Below are 20,903 nucleotides of genomic sequence, written 5' to 3'. Positions count from 1 at the left end.
TCACATTCTGCCCTTTGTGCTGTTTCCATTCCTGCCCCCTGTGTTGTTTTCATTCCTGCACTCTGTGTTGTTTCCATTGCTGCCCCCTGTGTCTCACATTCTGCCCCCTGTGCTGTTTCCATTCCTGCCCCGTGTCTCACACCTTGTGTTGTTTCCATTCCTGTCCCTGTGTTGTTTCTATTCCTGCCCCCTGTGTCTCACATTCTGCCCCCTGTGTTATTTCCATTCCTGCCCCCTGTGTCTCACATTCTGCCCCTGTGTTGTTTCCATTTCTTCCCCTTGTGTTGTTTCCATTCCTGCCACCTGTGTTGTTTCCATTCCTGCCACCTGTGTTGTTTCCATTCCTGCCCCGTGCCTCACATTCTGCCCCCTGTGATATATCCATTCCTGCCCCCTGTGTCTCACATTCTTCCCCTGTGTTATTTCCATTCCTTCCCCGGGTTGTTTCCATTCCTGCCCTGTTCCTCACATTCTGCCCCCTGTGTTTCCATTCCTGCCCCCTGTGTCTCACATTCTGCCCTGTGTTGTTTTCATTCCTGCCCCCTTTGTGTTGTTTCCATTCCTGCCACCTGTGTTGTTTCCATTCTTGCCACCTGTGTTGTTTCTATTCCTGCCCCATGCCTCACATTCTGCCCCTGTATTGTTTCCATTCCTGCCCCTGTGTTGTTTCCATTCCTGCCACCTGTGTTGTTTCCATTCCTGCCACCTGTGTTGTTTCCATTCTTGCCACCTGTGTTGTTTCCATTCCTGCCCCGTGCCGCACATTCTGCCCCCTGTGTTGTTTTCATTCCTGCCCCCATGTCTCCATCAAGCCCCTGTGTCTACCATCCTGCCCTTTTGTCTTTATCATGCCCCGGGCTTGCCGCATTCAGAAAAAATAAAAAAAAAACCTTCTTCTTACCTGGCCGCTGTCCAGCACTGACGTCCACCCCAGGCATTTCAGCGCGGATGGGCCCGCAAGGCAAAAGAGGACTCGGAACCTGCGTCTCAGATGCAGATTCAGTGTACCGTCAGAAGACTGCTGCTGGGGCCCAGGCTCGATGGGTAGATGAGATGGGGGCCGATGCGGGCCTCCTCTGCCCCCCGGGCCCCATATGCCAGTCAGGGCGGTAATGCACTGGACCACGCCCCGAATTGGCAAGTTGTGAGTGGTTGTCTCATTAGTATTTTTCACCTGTGTTGCCTCCACTTTCATCTAAGAGGTTTGCAGCATCTTGTTACTGCATAAGTTTTTGTGATCTAGGCAGGTAAATACAGTTGCATTTTCTGGCATGATTTTCTGGCAGAGACATTCCCCAAAAGACTTGCAGCATTAATTGCAGCTAAAGGTGGTCCTACAAAAGTATTTGGATAAATATAAATGCCTGTCGCAGTTTTCAGATTTATATTTTTCAAATATTAATAAAACCATATATCAGTGATTGGCTGCTGTGATGACATCACTGCTGTAGCTTATCAAAAAAGGGCAGCAATGTAAAGTCATCACTGGGCATGTGGAGAGTGAGTAAAGCTAATTTTAATATTTTTTGCCAGCAATATCATGTGAAAAGAATAAAGATTAAGACAGAAAATATGTTTAGGTTGAAGTTTAAAAAAATTATTTAAATTTAAAAACCCCAAAAGTGGTTTTCTGTTCTTGGAGGTGAACCAGGATTGCAGTACTGAAAAATGTTTCTCTCATAGACTTGTATTGTAAAGTGATCTCTGCGCAGCTTCATGAAACACTGGAGCTGCGAACAGGTCACTTTTCGCCAGAGACTGACAGGCGCGGCTGCGAATACGGGCAAAAACGCTGGAAGATGAGTATTAGACGGGGCAGGGGACTTACATTTAATGCACCAATCTAGCAATGCCATAATAAAAGCCGTTGGAGCAGTGCTTTAAGAAAACATGAGCACTTATCCATATGGTGAAGTTAACACGTGATGCGCCAACTTCATATGGTTATGGCTGTCTTTGTGATAAGTATGGGAAGTATTTTGCAAATTAATACTTTTATTGTAATCAATATTTTTCATTGCATTGTTCAAGTTTTCAACAACCATGGACTGTGGAGGTCCAAACCAAGAAGAAGATGCATCTGACACCAGCAAAGACAAAAATGAGGAGGACTCAGGTGAGTGTGCAATATTGGCAGTGAGAAAAGCTTAATACTGTGATAAAAGCAATTGATGTTTTAATCTTAATTTTTTTTTTTAAAGTTGGTATTGATTTTCTAATTTTCCATGCAATAAGTGAGCAGTTCTTACATACTCTTTGCCAAAATACAGTACAATAGAATCCTGCAGCTTCCGTTTAGTCTGCTACTCTTCTAGAATTTCCACTGATTCCCTGCACAATCATAGAATTTTGGCAATAGACAGTTGCTTCGTCTGCAAAACTGAGTGGCCATTTTGATTGTCCACGAGATTTTTGCAAATGAAAGAGCTGTTTCCCTGCAAGATTATGTAATTGTGCACAGAAACAGTGAAAACACTGCAGATACACAGGGCTAAGGCTGGCGTCACACACAGCGTATGAAAATACGGTCCGTATATTACGGCCGTAATACGCTGCAAAGTCCCGAAAATAGTGGTCCGTAGCTCCTCCATAGGCAGGGTGTGTCAGCGTTTTTTGCGCATGGCATCCTCCGTATGTAATCCGTATGGCAGCCGCAATGCGTGTTTTTATCGCAGGCTTGCAAAACCGACATACGGCTATACAAGGGATCCATGGGTAAAAAAAAAACATATATACTGTACATCAGTAGACACATATATGTATATATATTATTACTTCATACAGCGCGATATAGCAGAAAGCCGGTAATTCAATTACCGGCTTTTGCTTTCTCCTTCCTAAAACCCGACATGATATGAGACCTGGTTACATACAGTAAACCATCTCATATCACCATTTTTTCTGCATATTCCACACTACTAATGTTAGTAGTGTGTCTATGCAAAATTTGGCCGTTCTAGCTAGTAAATTAAAGGGTTAAATGGCGGAAGAAATTGGCGTGGGCTCCCGCACAATTTTCTCCGCCAGAGTAGTAAAACCAGTGACTGAGGGCAGATATTAATAGCCTAGAGAGGGTCCATGGTTATTGCCCCCCCCCCCCCCGGCTAAAAACATCTGCCCCCAGCCACCCCAGAAATACTACAAATTTAGATCAAATAGTTTATCTACTAAGAGTACCTACCTTATTTTGATCCTTAACCTCTTCATGACCTTGGGATTTTTCGTTTTTCCGTGTTCATTTTTCACTCCTCTCCTTCCCAGAGCCATAACTTTTTTATTTTTCCGTCAATTTGGCCATGTGAGAGCTTATTTTTTGCGGGACGAGTTGTACTTTCGAACGACATCATTGGTTTTAGCATGTCTTTACTAGAAAATGGAAAAAAAATTCCAAGTGCGGTGAAATTGCAAAAAAAGTGCAATCCCACACTTGTTTTTTGATTGGCTTTTTTGCTAGGTTCACCAAATGCTAAAACTGACCTTACATTATGATTCTCCAGGTCAGTACGAGTTCATAGACACTTAACATGACTAGGTTATTTTTTACCTAAGTGGTGAAAAAAAATTCCAAACTTTGCTAAAAAAAAAAAAAATTGTGCCATTTTCCGATACCCGTAGCGCCTCCATTTTTCATGATCTGGGGTCGGTTGAGGGCTTATTTTTTGCGTGCCGAGATGATGTTTTTAATGATAGCATTTTGGTGCTGATAACGTTCTTTTGATCGCCCGTTATTGCATTTTAATGCAATGTTTGTTGTGGCGACCAAAAAAACGTAATTCTGGCGTTTCTCATTTTTTTCTCGCTACGCCGTTTAGTGATCAGGTTAATGCTTTTTTTTAATTGATAGATCAGGCGATTCTGAACGCGGTAATACCAAATATGTGTAGATTTGATTTTTTTTTTATTCATTTATTTTGATTGGGGCAAAAGGGGGGTGATTTAAACTTTTATATTTTTTTATTTTTTTCACATTTTTTTTAACTTTTTTTTTTTTTACTTTTGCCATGCTTCAATAGCCTCCATGGGAGGCTAGAAGCAGGCATAGCACGATCGGCTCTGCTACGTAGCAGAATTGCAGGTGTGCTGTGAGCGCCGACCACAAGGTGGCGCTCACAGCTGCCGAAGATCAGTAACCATAAAGGTCTCAAGGACCTCTATGGTTACTATTCTGAAGCATCGCCGACCTCCGATCATGTGACAGGGGTCGGCGATGCGATCATTTCCGGCCGCCCGGCCGGAAGTGGTAGTTAAATGCCGCTGTCTGCGATTGACAGCGGCATTTAACAAGTTAATAGGTGCGGGCAGATCGCGATTCTGCCCGCGCCTATTACGGGCGCCTATTACGGGCACATGTCAGCTGTTCAAAACAGCTGACATGTCCCGGCTTTGATGCGGGCTCACCGTGGAGCCCTGCATCAAAGCAGGAGATCTGACCTCGGACGCACTATCCCGTCCGAGGTCAGAAAGGGGTTAAATTTTGTGATTTGTTTATTTTTAAGAATTCAGAAACTTTCTTTATGCTGATATAAAGCGATTTGTGTTATTATTTATCACTGATTTTCTCTTCTATGTTGATTATCTAGGGCTTAAGAAACTTTATGAATCAATTGCTAACAAGTGTAAATATATGATTCACCAAAACTCAATGTAAGTATAGATTTATAGAAAACTATCTGAAGAGCCCGGCGTTGCCTGGGCACAGTAAATATCTGTGGTTAGTTATAGCACCTCACTTCTCTTATTTTCCCATCACGCCTCTCATTTTCCCCCTCACATCTTTCATTTTCCCCCTCACATCTCCCATTTTCCCCCTCACATCTCTCATTTTCCCCCTCACATCTCTCATTTTCCCCCTCACATCTCTCATTTTCCCCCTCACATCTCTCATTTTCCCCCTCACTCCTCTCATTTCCCTATCACTCCTCTTATTCCCCCCTAACACTTGTAATTTCGACCTCACATCTGTCATTTTCCGATCACTCCACTATTTTCCCTCACTTCTCTCATTTTGCACTCACACTTTTTCATTTTCACCTCACACCTCTCATTTTCCCTTCAGTATATACGTTTGTCATCTCCCTTATATATAGTATATACCTGTATGTCATCTCCCCTGTATATAGTATATATCTGTATGTCATCTCCCCTGTAAATAGTATATACCTGCTGTATGTCATCTCCTCCTGTATATTGTATATACCTATGTGTCATCTCCTCCTGTATATAGTATATACATGTATGTCATCTCTTCTGTATATAGTATATACCTGTATGTCATCTCCTCCTATATATAGTATATACCTGTATGTCATCTCCTGTATATAGTATATACCTGCTGTATGTCATCTCCTCCTCTATATACCTATATGTCATCTCCTCTTTTATATAGTATATACCTGTATGTCATCTCCTCCTGTATATAGTATATACATGTGTCATCTCCTCCTGAATACAGTATATACCTGTATGTCATCTCCTCCTATATATAGTATATACAGTACAGACCAAAAGTTTGGACACACCTTCTCATTTAAAGATTTTTCTGTACTTTCATGACTATGAAAATTGTAAATTCACACTGAAGGCATCAAAACTATGAATTAACACATGTGGAATTATATACTTAACAAAAAAGTGTGAAACAACTGAAAATATGTCTTATATTCTAGGTTCTTCAAAGTAGCCACCTTTTGCTTTGATGACTGCTTTGCACACTCTTTGCATTCTCCTGATGAGCTTGCAGAGGTAGTCACCGGAAATGGTTTTCATTTCACAGGTGTGCCCTGTCAGGTTTAATAAGTGGGATTTCTTGCCTTATAAATGGGGTTGGGACCATCAGTTGTGTTGGGCAGAAGTCTGGTGGTTACACAGCTGATAGTCCTACTGCATAGACTGTTAGAATTTGTATTATGGCAAGAAAAAAGTAGCTAAGTAAAGAAAAACGAGTGGCCATCATTATTTTAAGAAATGAAGGTCAGTCAGTCCAAAACATTGGGAAAACTTTGAAAGTGTCCCCAACTGCAGTTGCAAAAACCATCAAGCGCTACAAAGAAACTGGCTCACATGAGGACCACCCCACGAAAGGAAGACCAAGAGTCGCCTCTGCTTCTGAGGATAAGTTTATCCGATTTCATAAGGCAATCTTGCCTTGCGCAGGCATGTACTGTGGAGTACAGAGAATGAACTTCAATCCAATATTGCAGCCAGCATGCAGCCGGCGGGTAAGGAAAGGGTGAATCAAACACCCGAAAACCCCGCCCCTATGGCTGAAGATTGTTCCCTTCAAATTCAGGTGACAGAGTCCCTTTAAGTATATAATTCCACATGTGTTAATTCATAGTTTTGATGCCTTCAGTGTGAATTTACAATTTTCATAGTCAAGAAAATGCAGAAAAATCTTTAAATGAGAAGGTGTGTCCAAACTTTTGGTCTGTACTGTACCTGTATGTCATCTCCTCCTCTATATAGTATATACCTGTGTGTCATCTGCTCCTGTATATAGTATATACCTTTGTGTCATCTCCCCTATATATAGTATATATGTGTGTGTGTCATCTCCTCCTGTATGTAGTATATTCCTGTGTGTCATCTCCTCCTGTATATAGTATATACCTGTGTGTCATCTCTCCTGTATATAGCATATATCTGTGTGTCATCTCCCCTGTATATAGCATATATCTGTATGTCATCTTCTCCTGTGTTAGACCGCGTTCACACATTATTTGGGCAGTATTTTTACCTCAGTATTTGTAAGCTAAATTGGCAGCCTGATAAATCCCCAGCCAACAGGAAGCCCTCCCCCTGGCAGTATATATTAGCTCACACATACACATAATAGACAGGTCATGTGACTGACAGCTGCCGTATTTCCTATATGGTACATTTGTTGCTCTTGTAGTTTGTCTGCTTATTAATCAGATTTTTATTTTGGAAAGATAATACCAGACTTGTGTGTGTTTTAGGGTGAGTTTCATGTGTCAAGTTGTGTGTGTTGAGTTGCATGTGGCGACATGCATGCATGTAGCGACTTTTGTGAGATGAGTTTTGTGTGGCGACATGCGTGTAGCAACTTTTTGTGTGTCGAGTTGCATGTGACAGGTTAGTGTAGCAAGTTGTGTGCAGCAAGTTTTGCGCATGGCGAGTTTTGCGCGTGGCGAGTTTTATGTGTTGTGCATTTTGAGTATGTGCAAGTTTGTGTGAGGCGACTTTTGCATGTGTTGCAACTTTTGTGCATGTGGCAATTTTTCCGCGTGTGTAAGTTTTGCGTGTGGCGAGATTTCCATGAGGTGAGTTTTGCATGTGTGGCTAGTTTTGCGCGAGCCTAGTTTTGCATGTGGCAAGTTTTGCATGTGGCGAGTTTTGAGCGGTGACTTTTGTGTTTTGACTTTTATGTGGTGTGGTTGGTGTATGTGTGGTGAAATGTGTGCTGAGGGTGGTATTTGTGTTCAAGCAAGTGGTAGTGTGTGGCCCATTTTGTGTGCGTGTTCAAATCCCCGTGTTTGGTGAGTATCCCATGTCGGGGCCCCACCTTAGCAACTGTATGGTATATACTCTTTGGTGCCATCGCTCTCATTCTTTAAGTCCCCCTTGTTCACATCTGGCAGCTGTCAATTTGCCTCCAACACTTTTCCTTTCACTTTTTCCCCATTATGTAGAAAGGGGCAAAATTGGGGAATTGGAATGCGCGGGGTTAAAATTTTGCCTCACAACATAGCTGATGATGCTCTCAGGGTCCAGACGTGTGACTGTGCAAAATTTTGTGGCTGTAGCTGCGACGGTGCAGATGCCAATCCCAGACATACAGGCATACATACACGCACACACATTCAGCTTTATATATTAGACTAGCTGAACAGCCCTGCGTTGCCTGGCCATAGTAAATATCTATGGTTAGTTAGAGCACCTCACTTCTCTTATTTTCCCATCACGCTTCTCATTTAGCACCTCACTTCTCTCATTTTCCCATCACGCCTCTCATTTTTCCCCTCAAATCTTTCATTTTCCTCCTCACATCTCTCATTTTCTCCCTTACACCTTTCATTTTCCCCCTCACTCCTCTTATTTTTCCCCTCCTCTCTTCCCCCTCACTCCTCTCATTCCCCCCTTAACACTTGTAATTTCGACCTCACATCTGTCATTTTCCGATCACTCCACTATTTTCCCTCATTCCTCTCATTTTGCTCTCACACCTTTTCATTTTCAACTCACACCTCTCATTTTCACCTCACACCTCTCATTTTCACCTCACAACTCTCATTTTCCCCTCGGTATATACATGTTTGTCATCTCCCTTATATATAGTATACACGTGTATGTCATCTCCTGTATATAGTATATACCTGTATGTCATCTCCTGTATATAGTATATACCTGTATGTCATCTTCCCTGTATATAGTATATACCTGTATGTCATCTCCCTTGTAAATAGTATATACCTGCTGTATGTCATCTCCTCCTGTATATTGTATATACCTATGTGTCAACTCCTCCTGTATATAGTATATATCTGTATGTCATCTCTTCTGTATATAGTATATACCTGTATGTCATCTCCTCATATATAGTATATACCTGTATGTCATCTCCTGTATATAGTATATACCTGTATGTCATCTCCCCTGTATATAGTATGTACCTGCTGTATGTCATCTCCTCCTGTATATACCTATGTGTCATCTCCTCTTTTATATAGTATATACCTGTATGTCATCTCCTCCTGTATATAGTATATGCCTGTGTGTCATCTCCTCTTATATATAGTATATACCTGTATGTCATCTTCTTCTGCTTATAGTGTATACCTGTAAGTCATCTCCTCCTGTATATAGTATATACCTGTGTGTCATGTCTTCTTATACAGTATATAGTATATACCTGTATACCTGCATCATTGCCTTCTCCCCCCACCACCATCATTGTCAATTTCATCACCTCCATCATCACCTCCATCATTGCCTCCCCCCCACCACCATCATTGTCCATTTCATCACCTCCATCATTGCCTCCCACCACCACCATTGCCCATCACCTCCATCCATACGCAAAATTCGCTACATGGAAAACTCGCCACATGCAAAACTTGCACACCTGGAAAAATTGTCACATGCACAAAAATTGCAACACATGCAAAAGTTGCCTCACACAAAACTTGCACCTACTCAAAACGCACCACACATAAAACTCGCCACGCGCAAAACTCGCTATGCGCAAAACTTGCTGCACACAACTTGCTACACTAAGCAGTTATATACTATAATTATTTCATTAAAATACTTTATTATTAATGTGTGTGTTTTTTAGCCCTTTCAGACTAGTGGCTTAATAATGGATAGGTCTCTCCATTATTAACCAGGCTTAATGTCACCTTACAATAGCAAGGGAACATTAACCCCTTATTACCCAATATGACACTGCTATTGGGCAGTGGGAAGAAAGAGGCTAAGTGCTGGAATTGGCACATTTTACAGATGCGCCTTTTCTGGGGTGGCTGGGGGCAGATGTTTTTATCTGGGGGGCAATAACCATGGTCCCTCTCTAGGCTATTAATATCTGCCCTCACTCACTGGCTTTCCCTCTCTGGTAGAGAAAGTTGTGCAGGAGCCCACAACAGTTTTTTCCATGAATTAATCCTTTAATTTAACACCTATAGCTCCGAAATTTTACACACAAACACTACTAACATTATTAGCAAGGGACATATATAAATCTAATGGATATGCAATGGTTTACTGTATATAAATCATGTCTCTTATCCTGTCGGGTTCTGTAATGATTTAACAAAAGCCGCCAAATGAATTATCGGCTATTATGCTATCTAGCTCTGAATGAAATATAAATATATATGTGTCTCACTGACATTATATATATATATATATATATATGTGTGTGTATATACAGTATATATAGACTGTATATATGTTTTCACGAATATTTGAGCCCATGGATCAATTATACGTCCATTTTGCAAGCCGGCGAGAAAATCTCGCCATACGGATGCCATACGGATGTCACACGGATGCATACATGCGCGAAAATTGCATTCTCGCAATGCACAGGGATGACATACGGATGACTGTTCAGGGAACATTTCTGCGATTCTCGTCCGTGTAAAACGGAACGATTTTTTATACGTTGTGTGTGACTCCAGCCTTAAACCAATTATCACAATTTACTTTCTTCTCTTGCTTCAGCTTTGCAAGCCTTCTTAATGATTATGTGGAATCTGATATCTTCGTCATTGATGGAGATTCGTTATTATTATTCTGCACTTTTGATGAATCCCTGAAGGAAGGACAAAGTTTACATTTCTTCTTCTTGGTAGAGCGTTTCATGCTTAATTTAGCAGACAAAGGAGCAAGATATGTTGTTGTCTTCTTCCAGGTTGGTAACTATCTCTGTCAGTCTGAACTGTTCCAGGTTTTCATTGTGGAAATAATTCCTAAAATGCACAACAATTGCACACTATTTTATTGTATGGTACAGCAGAATTGTTATAGAACTTTTTGTGATGGCAAATTATACATTTAAACATTGTGGATAAAGACTTTGTTCAAAATGCAAGAGAAAAAGTATTTGCTATATACATCAATTTAAAATTGCTTATGGTTTTCTAAATTTATTACATTTTAATCTGTAAGAATATGTTTATACTAGGCGGTTTTTCAGTATTTTATTTTTTTTTTCCCGGCAAAACCTGCTCTCTTGGCAGGAAAGAAGTCGCATAAAAAAGGCAGGTTTTGCTTGGTTTTTCTTGCGTTTTTTGCTGCGTTTTTTTTGTGTTTTTTTCCTGCATTTTTGTCATGCTACATTTGGTTTTTTCATACATGCTGATGAAGCTTATTGCAAAAAAAAAAAATAATCTTATTCTACTTGAAGGGAACTTGTTACCCCCAAAATCGAAGGTGAACTAAGCCCACCGGCATCAGGGGCTTATCTACAGCATTCTGTAATGCTAGTATCAACTTGGCGTAATAGTGGCCCATACTGTTTATCCTGTGGCTGGAGTGTAGGTCCACCAGTAGTTTCTCTGCTCTCTCCCTGTTTATGCTGTGTAGTGCTCTGTTATTGAACAAACTAATATTATATGGTAATGAGAGGAGGACTACCCCATGTGAAGTAGATGCAACAAATAGGGACAAGAGAGTTTAGTGATAGAAATACAGGAGCTTCTCACAAAATAAGAATATCATCAAAAAGTTAAATTTATTTCAGTTGTTCAATACAAAAACTGAAACTCATATTATATAGAGTCATTACAAACAGAGTGATCTATTTCAAGTGTTTATTTCGGTTAGGCTGCAGTTACACTATCAGTATTTGGTCAGTATTTCTCATCAATATTTGTAAGCCAAAACCAGGAGTGGGTGATAAATCCAGAAGTGGTGACGTGTTTCTATTAAACTTTTCCTCTGATTGTTCCTCACCTGGTTTTGGCTTCCAAATACTGATGTAAAATGCTGACCAAATACTAATAGTGTGACTGCAGCCTTAATGTTGATGATTATGGCTTACAGCCAATGAAAATCCAAAAGTCATCTCAGTAAATTCAAATAAGCAACAAAAAAAGACCTGCAAAGGCTTCCTAAGCGTTTAAAGGGAATCAGTCACCCCGAAAATCGCGGGTGAGGTAAGCCCACCGGCATCAGGGGCTTATCTACAGCATTCTGTAATGCTGTAGATAAGCCCCCGATGTTACCTGAAAGAGGAGAAAAAGACGTTATATTATACTCACCCAGGGGCGGTCCTGCTGCTGGTCAGGTCAAACGGGCGTCTCTGGTCCGCTGCGGCGCCTCCCATCTTCATTACAAGACGTCCTCTTCTGATCTTCAGCCACGGCTCCGGTGCAGGCGTACTTTGCTCTGCCCTGTTGAGGGCAGAGTAAAGTACTGCAGTGCGCAGGCGCCGGGCCTCTGACCTTTCCGGCGCCTGCGCACTGCAGTACTATCCTCTGCCCTCAAAAGGGCAGAGCAAAGTACGCCTGCGCCGGAGCCGTGGCTGAAGATCAGAAAAGGACGTCTTGTAATGAAGATGGGAGGCGCCGCAGTGGACCAGAGACGCCCATCCGACCTGACCAGCAGCGGGACCACCCCTGGGTGAGTATAATATAACATCTTTTTCTCCTCTTTCAGGTAACATCGGGGGCTTATCTACAGCATTACAGAATGCTGTAGATAAGCCCCTGATGGCGGTGGGCTTACCTCACCCGCGATTTTCGGGGTGACAGGTTCCCTTTAAATAGGTTCCTTAGTCTGTTTCAGTAGGCTCCACAATCATGTGGAAGACTGCTGACTTGACAGATGTCCAGAAGGCAGTCATTGACACACTCCACAAGGAGGGTAAGCCACAAAAGGTCATAGCTAAAGAAGCTGGTTGTTCACAGAGTGCTGTATCCAAGCATGTTAATGAAAAGTTGAGTGGAAAGGAAAAAGTGTGGAAGAAAAAGGTACACAAGCAACTGGGATAACCGCAGCCTTGAAAGGATTGTTAAGAAAAGGCCATTCAAAAATTTGGGGTAGATTAACAAGGAGTGGACTGCTGCCGGAGTCATTGCTTCAAGAGCCACCACCACACAGACGTATCCAGGTCATTGGCTACAAGTGTCGCATTCCTTGTGTCAAGCCACTCATGACCAAAAGACAATGCCAGAAGCGTCTTACCTGGGCCAAAGAGAAAAAGGTCTGGACTATTGCTCAGTGGTCCAATTTTTTGTTTTCAGATGAAAGTAAATTTTGCATTTCATTTTGAAATCAGGTCCCAGAGTCTGGAGGAAGAGTGGAGAGACACACAATCCAAGCTGCTTGAGGTCTTGTGTGAAGTTTCCACAATCATTGATGGTTTGGGGAGCCATGTCATCTGCTGGTTGTCATGCCGTTCTGTCTGTTTCTGGTTTTCAGCATGACAATGCATATGTTTGCTTTAACCCTTTACTCTTTTCCCCCTAATTTGAGCTGGGATACTGTTGGCTGTTACTTGGATGGAGCCTTCTCAGGTCCCTGCTCTACTGCGCAGCCGTACATGGGTGTATAGGTCTTTGCCCTGCTGCATACCTTCCTCATGTGCGGTCCCTGGTTGCCACTGTGGAAGCTCTCCACGGGATGTGAGGTCATTTGCAGCTGGTGCATGACTTTCCACGTGGGTCAGTGCTTGCAGTCACAGCTAGGTGCCCTTAGCCTCAGTTCCTGCACTGATTGTGCTGTAATGGTTTCTGTTTGTACTTAGGGCATGCGCGGCCACACCTCCTCTGCTTTTATCAGGGTGAGGGTGTGTACTTCAAATGCTGTCCCCAGCCAATTTCTGAGGGGCAGCTCCTATATAAAGTTCCCCTGCCCTATGGGCGGGGCTGAGCTACTCACAAAGCTCCTTAACTTTGCTATGTGTGTTTGTGTTCCTGCACCTCTACTGTCTATGATTTGGTACCAAAGTCCTTGCCTTGATTCCTGTTTTGTCCTGTTCTGGCACCTGTCCTGGAGGCGGTATATCCAGGCCCAAATCCTTGATCCTGTACCTGTCCTGTACATGAACCTGTCTGAACTGTGCTGTGATTATGTCCTGGAATCTGCATCTGGAGCCTCATTCCCAGTTACTTTGAGTCTCTTGATACCGGTGTTTCTGCTGAGCATCTACTACTCTGTGCTCTGACTATCATGCGGTGTTAACCCCGTCTGACTCACGATCAGTACGGCGGTGCTTGCACCATCACGCTTGAGTTCCTTCCTAGGTCCGATGCCCGGAGCCTGACGAACGCAGTCTGGAACCTGATGACCGCTTCCTGGAGCTAGGAGCCTGATGACTGGTGGTGCCTGTTGTTGTGAATTCTGTGGCAGAGCTCCCTCCTGTGGTCACAAGTGGTACTTCGGTTGATTCTCTCTATGAGCTTCCGTTGGTGGAGGAGAGTGGTACTGCGGCTTCTGAGTTTCCTTCCTCAGGTGATGTGGTGAGGTCGTTAGGTGTTTCTCTATTTAACTCCACCTAGTGCTTTGATCCTAGCCTCTAGTCAATGTTCTAGTATTGGACTTGCTTCCTCCTGGATCGTTCCTGTGGCCTGCTGCTCTGCATAGCTAAGTTCCGCTTTTGTTATTTTGTTTGCTGTTTTTTTCTGTCCAGCTTGCTTATATGGTTTTTTGTTATGATAGGCAATTCAGTATCACAATGGACATAGCGATCAGAGCACATACAGTGATCTGACAATAACCCAAAATAATAGAACGAGCTCTGAGATGTGGGAACTCTGCAGACCGCAATCCCTAATCCTCTCCAAACAACACTAGAGGCAGCCGTGGATTGCGCCTAACTCTGCCTATGCAACTCGACAGCCTGAGAAACTAACTAGCCTGAAGATAGAAAAATAAGCCTACCTTGCCTCAGAGAAATACCCCAAAGGAAAAGGCAGCCCCCCACATATAATGACTGTGAGTTAAGATGAAAAGACAAACGTAGAGATGAAGTAGATTCAGCAAAGTGAGGCCCGACTTTCTTAACAGAGCGAAGATAGGAAAGATAACTTTGCGGTCCACACAAAACCCTAAAGAAAACCACGCAAAGGGGGCAAAAAGACCCTCCGTACCGAACTAACGGCACGGAGGTACACCCTTTGCGTCCCAGAGCTTCCAGCAAACAAATAGACAAGCTGGACAGGAAAAATAGCAAACAAATAGCAAGAGGAACTTAGCTATGCAGAGCAGCAGGCCACAGGAATGATCCAGGGAGAAACAAATCCAACACTGGAACATTGACAGGAAGCATGGATCAAAGCATTAGGTGGAGTTAAGTAGAGAAGCACCTAACGACCTCACCAGATCACCTGAGGGAGGAAACTCAGAAGCCGCAGTACCACTTTCCTCCACAAACGGAAGCTCCCAGACAGAATCAGCCGAAGTACCACTTGTGACCACAGGAGGGAGCTCTGCCACAGAATTCACAACAGTACCCCCCCCTTGAGGAGGGGTCACCGAACCCTCACCAGAGCCCCCAGGCCGACCAGGATGAGCCACATGAAAGGCACGAACAAGATCGGGAGCATGGACATCAGAGGAAAAAACCCAGGAATTATCTTCCTGAGCATAACCCTTCCATTTAACCAGATACTGGAGTTTCCGTCTCGAAACACGAGAATCCAAAATCTTCTCCACAATATACTCCAATTCCCCCTCCACCAAAACCGGGGCAGGAGGGTCAACAGATGGAACCATAGGTGCCACGTATCTCCGCAACAATGACCTATGGAATACGTTATGTATGGAAAAAGAATCTGGGAGGGTCAGACGAAAAGACACAAGATTAAGAACCTCAGAAATCCTATACGGACCAATGAAACGAGGTTTAAACTTAGGAGAGGAAACGTTCATAGGAATATGACGAGAAGATAACCAAACCAAATCCCCAACACGAAGTCGGGGACCCATACGGCGTCTGCGATTAACGAAACGTTGAGCCTTCTCCTGGGACAAGGTCAAATTGTCCACTACATGAGTCCAAATCTGCTGCAACCTGTCCACCACAGTATCCACACCAGGACAGTCAGAAGACCCAACCTGCCCTGAAGAGAAACGAGGATGGAACCCAGAATTGCAGAAAAACGGCGAAACCAAGGTAGCCGAGCTGGCCCGATTATTAAGGGCGAACTCAGCCAACGGCAAAAAGGACACCCAGTCATCCTGATCGGCAGAAACAAAGCATCTCAGATAAGTTTCCAAGGTCTGATTGGTTCGTTCGGTCTGACCATTAGTCTGAGGATGGAAAGCCGAGGAAAAAGACAAGTCAATGCCCATCCTACCACAAAAGGCTCGCCAAAACCTCGAAACAAACTGGGAACCTCTGTCAGAAACAATATTCTCTGGAATGCCATGCAAATGAACCACATGCTGGAAGAACAATGGCACCAAATCAGAGGAAGAAGGCAATTTAGACAAGGGTACCAGATGGACCATCTTAGAAAAGCGATCACAGACCACCCAAATGACTGACATCTTTTGAGAAACGGGAAGATCCGAAATAAAATCCTTAGAGATATGTGTCCAAGGCCTCTTCGGGACCGGCAAGGGCAAAAGCAACCCACTGGCACGAGAACAGCAGGGCTTAGCCCGAGCACAAATCCCACAGGACTGCACAAAAGCACGCACATCCCGCGACAGAGATGGCCACCAGAAGGATCTAGCCACTAACTCTCTGGTACCAAAGATTCCAGGATGACCAGCCAACACCGAACAATGAACCTCAGTGATAACTTTATTCGTCCACCTATCAGGGACAAACAGTTTCTCCGCTGGGCAACGATCAGGTTTATTAGCCTGAAATTTTTGCAGCACCCGCCGCAAATCAGGAGAGATGGCAGACACAATTACTCCTTCCTTGAGGATACCCGCCGGCTCAGATAAACCCGGAGAGTCGGGCACAAAACTCCTAGACAGAGCATCCGCCTTCACATTTTTAGAGCCCGGAAGGTACGAAATCACAAAGTCAAAACGGGCAAAAAACAGCGACCAACGAGCCTGTCTAGGATTCAAATGCTTAGCAGACTCGAGATAAGTCAAGTTCTTATGATCAGTCAATACCACCACGCGATGCTTAGCTCCTTCAAGCCAATGACGCCACTCCTCGAATGCCCACTTCATGGCTAGCAACTCTCGGTTGCCCACATCATAATTTCGCTCAGCAGGTGAAAACTTCCTGGAAAAGAAAGCGCATGGTTTCATCACTGAGCAACCAGAACCTCTCTGCGACAAAACAGCCCCTGCTCCAATCTCAGAAGCATCAACCTCGACCTGGAACGGAAGAGAAACATCTGGTTGACACAACACAGGGGCAGAAGAAAAACGACGCTTCAACTCTTGAAAAGCTTCCACAGCAGCAGAAGACCAATTGACCAAATCAGCACCCTTCTTGGTCAAATCGGTCAATGGTTTGGCAATACTAGAAAAATTGCAGATGAAGCGACGATAAAAATTAGCAAAGCCCAGGAACTTTTGCAGACTTTTCAGAGATGTCGGCTGAGTCCAATCATGGATGGCTTGGACCTTAACCGGATCCATCTCAATAGTAGAAGGGGAAAAGATGAACCCCAAAAATGAAACCCTCTGCACACCAAAGAGACACTTTGATCCCTTCACAAACAAAGAATTAGCACGCAGGACCTTTCCTATCCTCGCTCTGTTTAGAAAGTCAGGCCTCACTTTGCTAAATCTATTTCATCTCTACGTTTGTCTTTTCATCTTAACTCACAGTCATTATATGTGGGGGCTGCCTTTTCCTTTGGGGTATTTCTCTGAGGCAAGGTAGGCTTATTTTCTATCTTCAGGCTAGCTAGTTTCTCAGGCTGTGCCGAGTTGCATAGGGAGCGTTAGGCGCAATCCACGGCTGCCTCTAGTGTGGTTGGAGAGGATTAGGGATTGCGGTCAGCAGAGTTCCCACGTCTCAGAGCTCGTTCTATGTTTTTGGGTTATTGTCAGGTCACTGTATGTGCTCTGACTTTTATGTCCATTGTGGTACTGAATTACCTAATCATAACAGCCTGTAGGTCGTGTCAGATGTCCGGAACCGAACGACTCCTGTCTGATGTCTGCCGGTGACCCTGGGTCCAGATGTCCTGATGTCCTGTCTGTACCCTGTTGTCCTGCCTGTGTCCTGATGACCTCATGGACCCTGATGTCCTGACATTCTCGTTTGTCCTGATGTCTTACCTGCATCCTGATGACCTCGTGTTCCCTGATGTCCTGATGTCCTTCCTGTGTTCGATGTCCTGATGTAACTGATGACCTGGGCTGCCACGCCAGAGTCCCAGCTAATGACCTGGGCTGCCACGCCAGTGTCCCAGATGTCTATCCAGTATTCCTGTGTCCTGATGTCGTGCCTGTGTCCTTATGTCGTGACGTCTTTCCTGAGTCCAGATGTCCTGATATCCTGTCTGTATCCTGATGTCTTGCCTGCGCCCTGATGTCCTCTTGTACCCTGATGTCCTGCCTGGGTCCTGATGTCCCGCCTATGTGTGCCTCGGTGATCCGTTGGTGCCTTGGGGTCCACTGGGTGGTACCCTTCTGGAGGTGTGGAATCGGGAGCCTGACTTCGTCATGTTTTGTTTATGTACTGTGTGACTTTACTTTAGTAAACTTTACTTTCTCTATACCTGAAGTTGTGCGGTGTAATCAAGTCCTACGTGTCACTTTCCTTGTCCACATGCTCAGCTGCCACAGAACCCTGGTCTCTGCCCTCCGCTAGTGCGGGTAGGCCCGGGTCCCCTTCTGCGGTTTAAAGGGTCCGTATTTCATCCCCAGGGGACGTGTGCCCTATGCCTTCTGAGGTTGGTCGGCTTGGGGGCGTTTATGGGCTTGGCCGCATTGGTGGCCGCAGCTGACCTTGACACTGGTGTAGGTCCACTGTGTTTTATCAAGACCAAAGTCAGCGCAGCCATCTACAAGGACATTTTAGAGCACTTCATGCTTCCTTCTGCGACAAGCTTTTTGGAGATGAAAATGTGCATTCTCCAGCAGAACTTGGTACCTGTCCACACTGCCAAAAGCGCCAATACCTGGTTTGAAAACAACAGTTTCACTGTGCTTGATTGTACAGCAAACTCGCCTGACCTGAGAATCTATGGGGTATTGTCAAGAGGAAGATGGAAGACACCAGCTTCAACAATTCAGATGAGCTGAAGGCTGCTATCAAAGCAACCTGGGCTTCCATAACACCTCAGCAGTGCCACAGGCTGATCGCCTCCATGCCACGCCGCATTGATGCAGTAATTGGTGCAAAAGGAGCCCCGGCCAAGTATAGAGTGCATGTACAGAACAATGCAAATTGCCAAATCAGTATCTCAATGCGCAGACTTGGTGTTTCGGGCTGTTGGCCCTCGTCACTGCGAAGCATGAGAACTGATTTGGCTAGGTGAGAGGCTCTGGACTGGGGTCTAAGGGGTAACGTTTCTCCTTATGGAGAGCGACATACCAGCTGGCTTGTCAAGGTAAGGAGGCTTATTCGCTCCTCTGGGAAATTAAATATGCAAATTGCCTCTTCTGAGAAAAAGAGGACTTAAACTCTATAGTGCCACCTGTTGGAAGTAGCGATCCTACAAGTCATAATCAACCTTTTAACGAGTCGTGCAATATGACTTATGTACAGAACATACATTTTAGTAGGCCAACATTTCAGATTTTAAAATCATTTTTCAAGCTGGTGTTATAAAGTATTCTAATTTACTGAGATAATGACTTTTGTGTTTTCATTGGCTTGAAGCCATAGTGATGGGTGTCTCAATATGGAAACTGCTCCTGGTACCAACCTATTGCACGGTACCACCAGTGAAACACCGTCGCACCACATACACACACACAACCACACACTCTATACGCCATACGCATCACACATACTCACACACTCACATTCACACACTCACACTCTCACACACTCTCATACTCACACACTCACATTCGCACTCACATTTGGACTCACACACTCACGCAGCCTCTTGTGCGGTACCACCAGCGGAACACCATCGCGGACACGCCGCCACTGGGATCAGCTGAATGATTCACTGACTGCTGCCATCTTTGCACAGGAGGAGCGCATGCGCTGTTTTAATGTGACCACTGCTATCTGTCTGCACAAAGATGTCGGCGGTCTGGTTTACTGCGCCTCTGCAAATTACGTGCAGGTGCAGTGAATCATTCGGCTGATCCCGGTGGCAGATGAGCGACGTGTCTACAGGCATAGGAAGCCGATCACATTAAAGGGGTTTTCCCATGAATGAAAGTTCATTTTAAAAATTGCCTGTGTCTGACCGTGCACGGAGCATACCACATCTCCTGGGCAGGAGAGGAAGCAAAAGACAATACTGACATTACAGCAGGGGATCACAGTGGATTCATTTTGTGAGGTAAAATATTTCACTGACTTTTTTAAAAAATATTTTACCTCACAAAATGTATCCTCTGCAATCTCCTGCTGTCATGTCAGTATTGTTTTTGACTGGAGAACACAGCACCAGAAGGAGAGAGACCGGGGGAGATAGCACATGGGGTAGACAGGTGAAAAAAGAGAGCATAGACCGGAGAAATCAGCACATGGGGAAAGACAGTGGATAGGTGAGTGAGCACATGGGGGAATAGATTCTCAATGCTGCAAAGCCTGCCCCCATAGCGACAATACCGCCCTCCCAATGTGATAGCATCTGGCCTCCATCTAGTATATTATATGAGTTTCACTTTTTGCATTGAAGAACTGAAATAAATTATCTTTTTGATGATATTCTAATTTAGTAGGAATGACATGTAGATGTATGTAGATAGATACACTCCTCAACATTGATATTGCAACACCAAGAAGAAAAAGTCTTGGAGTTATAGAAATTAAATGATAGGGTAACATGTTATGTGCATGCAAATGAAAAAAAAAATATGGAAAAAAATTATCAAAAACATCTCAATTTACTGATGTATGAGTGCCACATGCAGAAAAACGTGTTTACAAGCATTGTCATGCTATTAGTGAGGTTATTAATGGTTGTCTGAGGAATGTTCTGACACATTTAGCGCACCTGGGCAAGCTGCTGGCAGCTCCCTTTGCAGTGGCTGACAAATGATGTCCCAGATGTGGTCAATTGGAGATGCTCCTGTCCATGGTAGCACGCTTAGGCTACTTAGGCTGATGACCGTAGCACAAACAACATGCGACCTAGTGTTGTCCTGTTAAAAATTAACTCCTGGGACACTTTAGAGAAATGACCTCACAATTGGTTCCACGACTAAATCAATGTTTTGCCACCATAATCCTGTGAGTAGGACCGATGTGACATTCCTTCGCGAAGGCATCTTCATGGCGCTGCACATTTATTCTCCAGATCAATCTATGGCTATCGTAGCATCTAAAACAAAAGCGAGACTCATCACTGAAGAAGATAGACTTCCATTGCAGCCTC

At 44.1% G+C, this 20,903-nt stretch overlaps 1 protein-coding gene across 1 annotated transcript in view; it reads left to right on the top strand.

The window, feature by feature from the left end:
- LOC138656877 (probable ATP-dependent RNA helicase DDX60) overlaps positions 1–20,903 on the top strand; it is a 375,810-nt gene that overhangs the window by 56,666 nt on the left and 298,241 nt on the right. Inside the window, exons 3-5 of the mRNA XM_069744200.1 lie at positions 2,032–2,116; positions 4,581–4,644; positions 10,189–10,378. Coding sequence (XP_069600301.1) covers positions 2,032–2,116; positions 4,581–4,644; positions 10,189–10,378 — 339 coding nt within the window. The remainder of the gene's footprint in view (positions 1–2,031; positions 2,117–4,580; positions 4,645–10,188; positions 10,379–20,903) is intronic.

The sequence above is a fragment of the Ranitomeya imitator genome, chromosome 1, assembly GCF_032444005.1.
Source record: "Ranitomeya imitator isolate aRanImi1 chromosome 1, aRanImi1.pri, whole genome shotgun sequence".
NCBI lineage: Eukaryota > Metazoa > Chordata > Amphibia > Anura > Dendrobatidae > Ranitomeya > Ranitomeya imitator.
The sequence above is the reverse complement of the archived record's forward strand: the minus strand, read 5'-3'. Positions and strand labels throughout refer to the sequence as shown.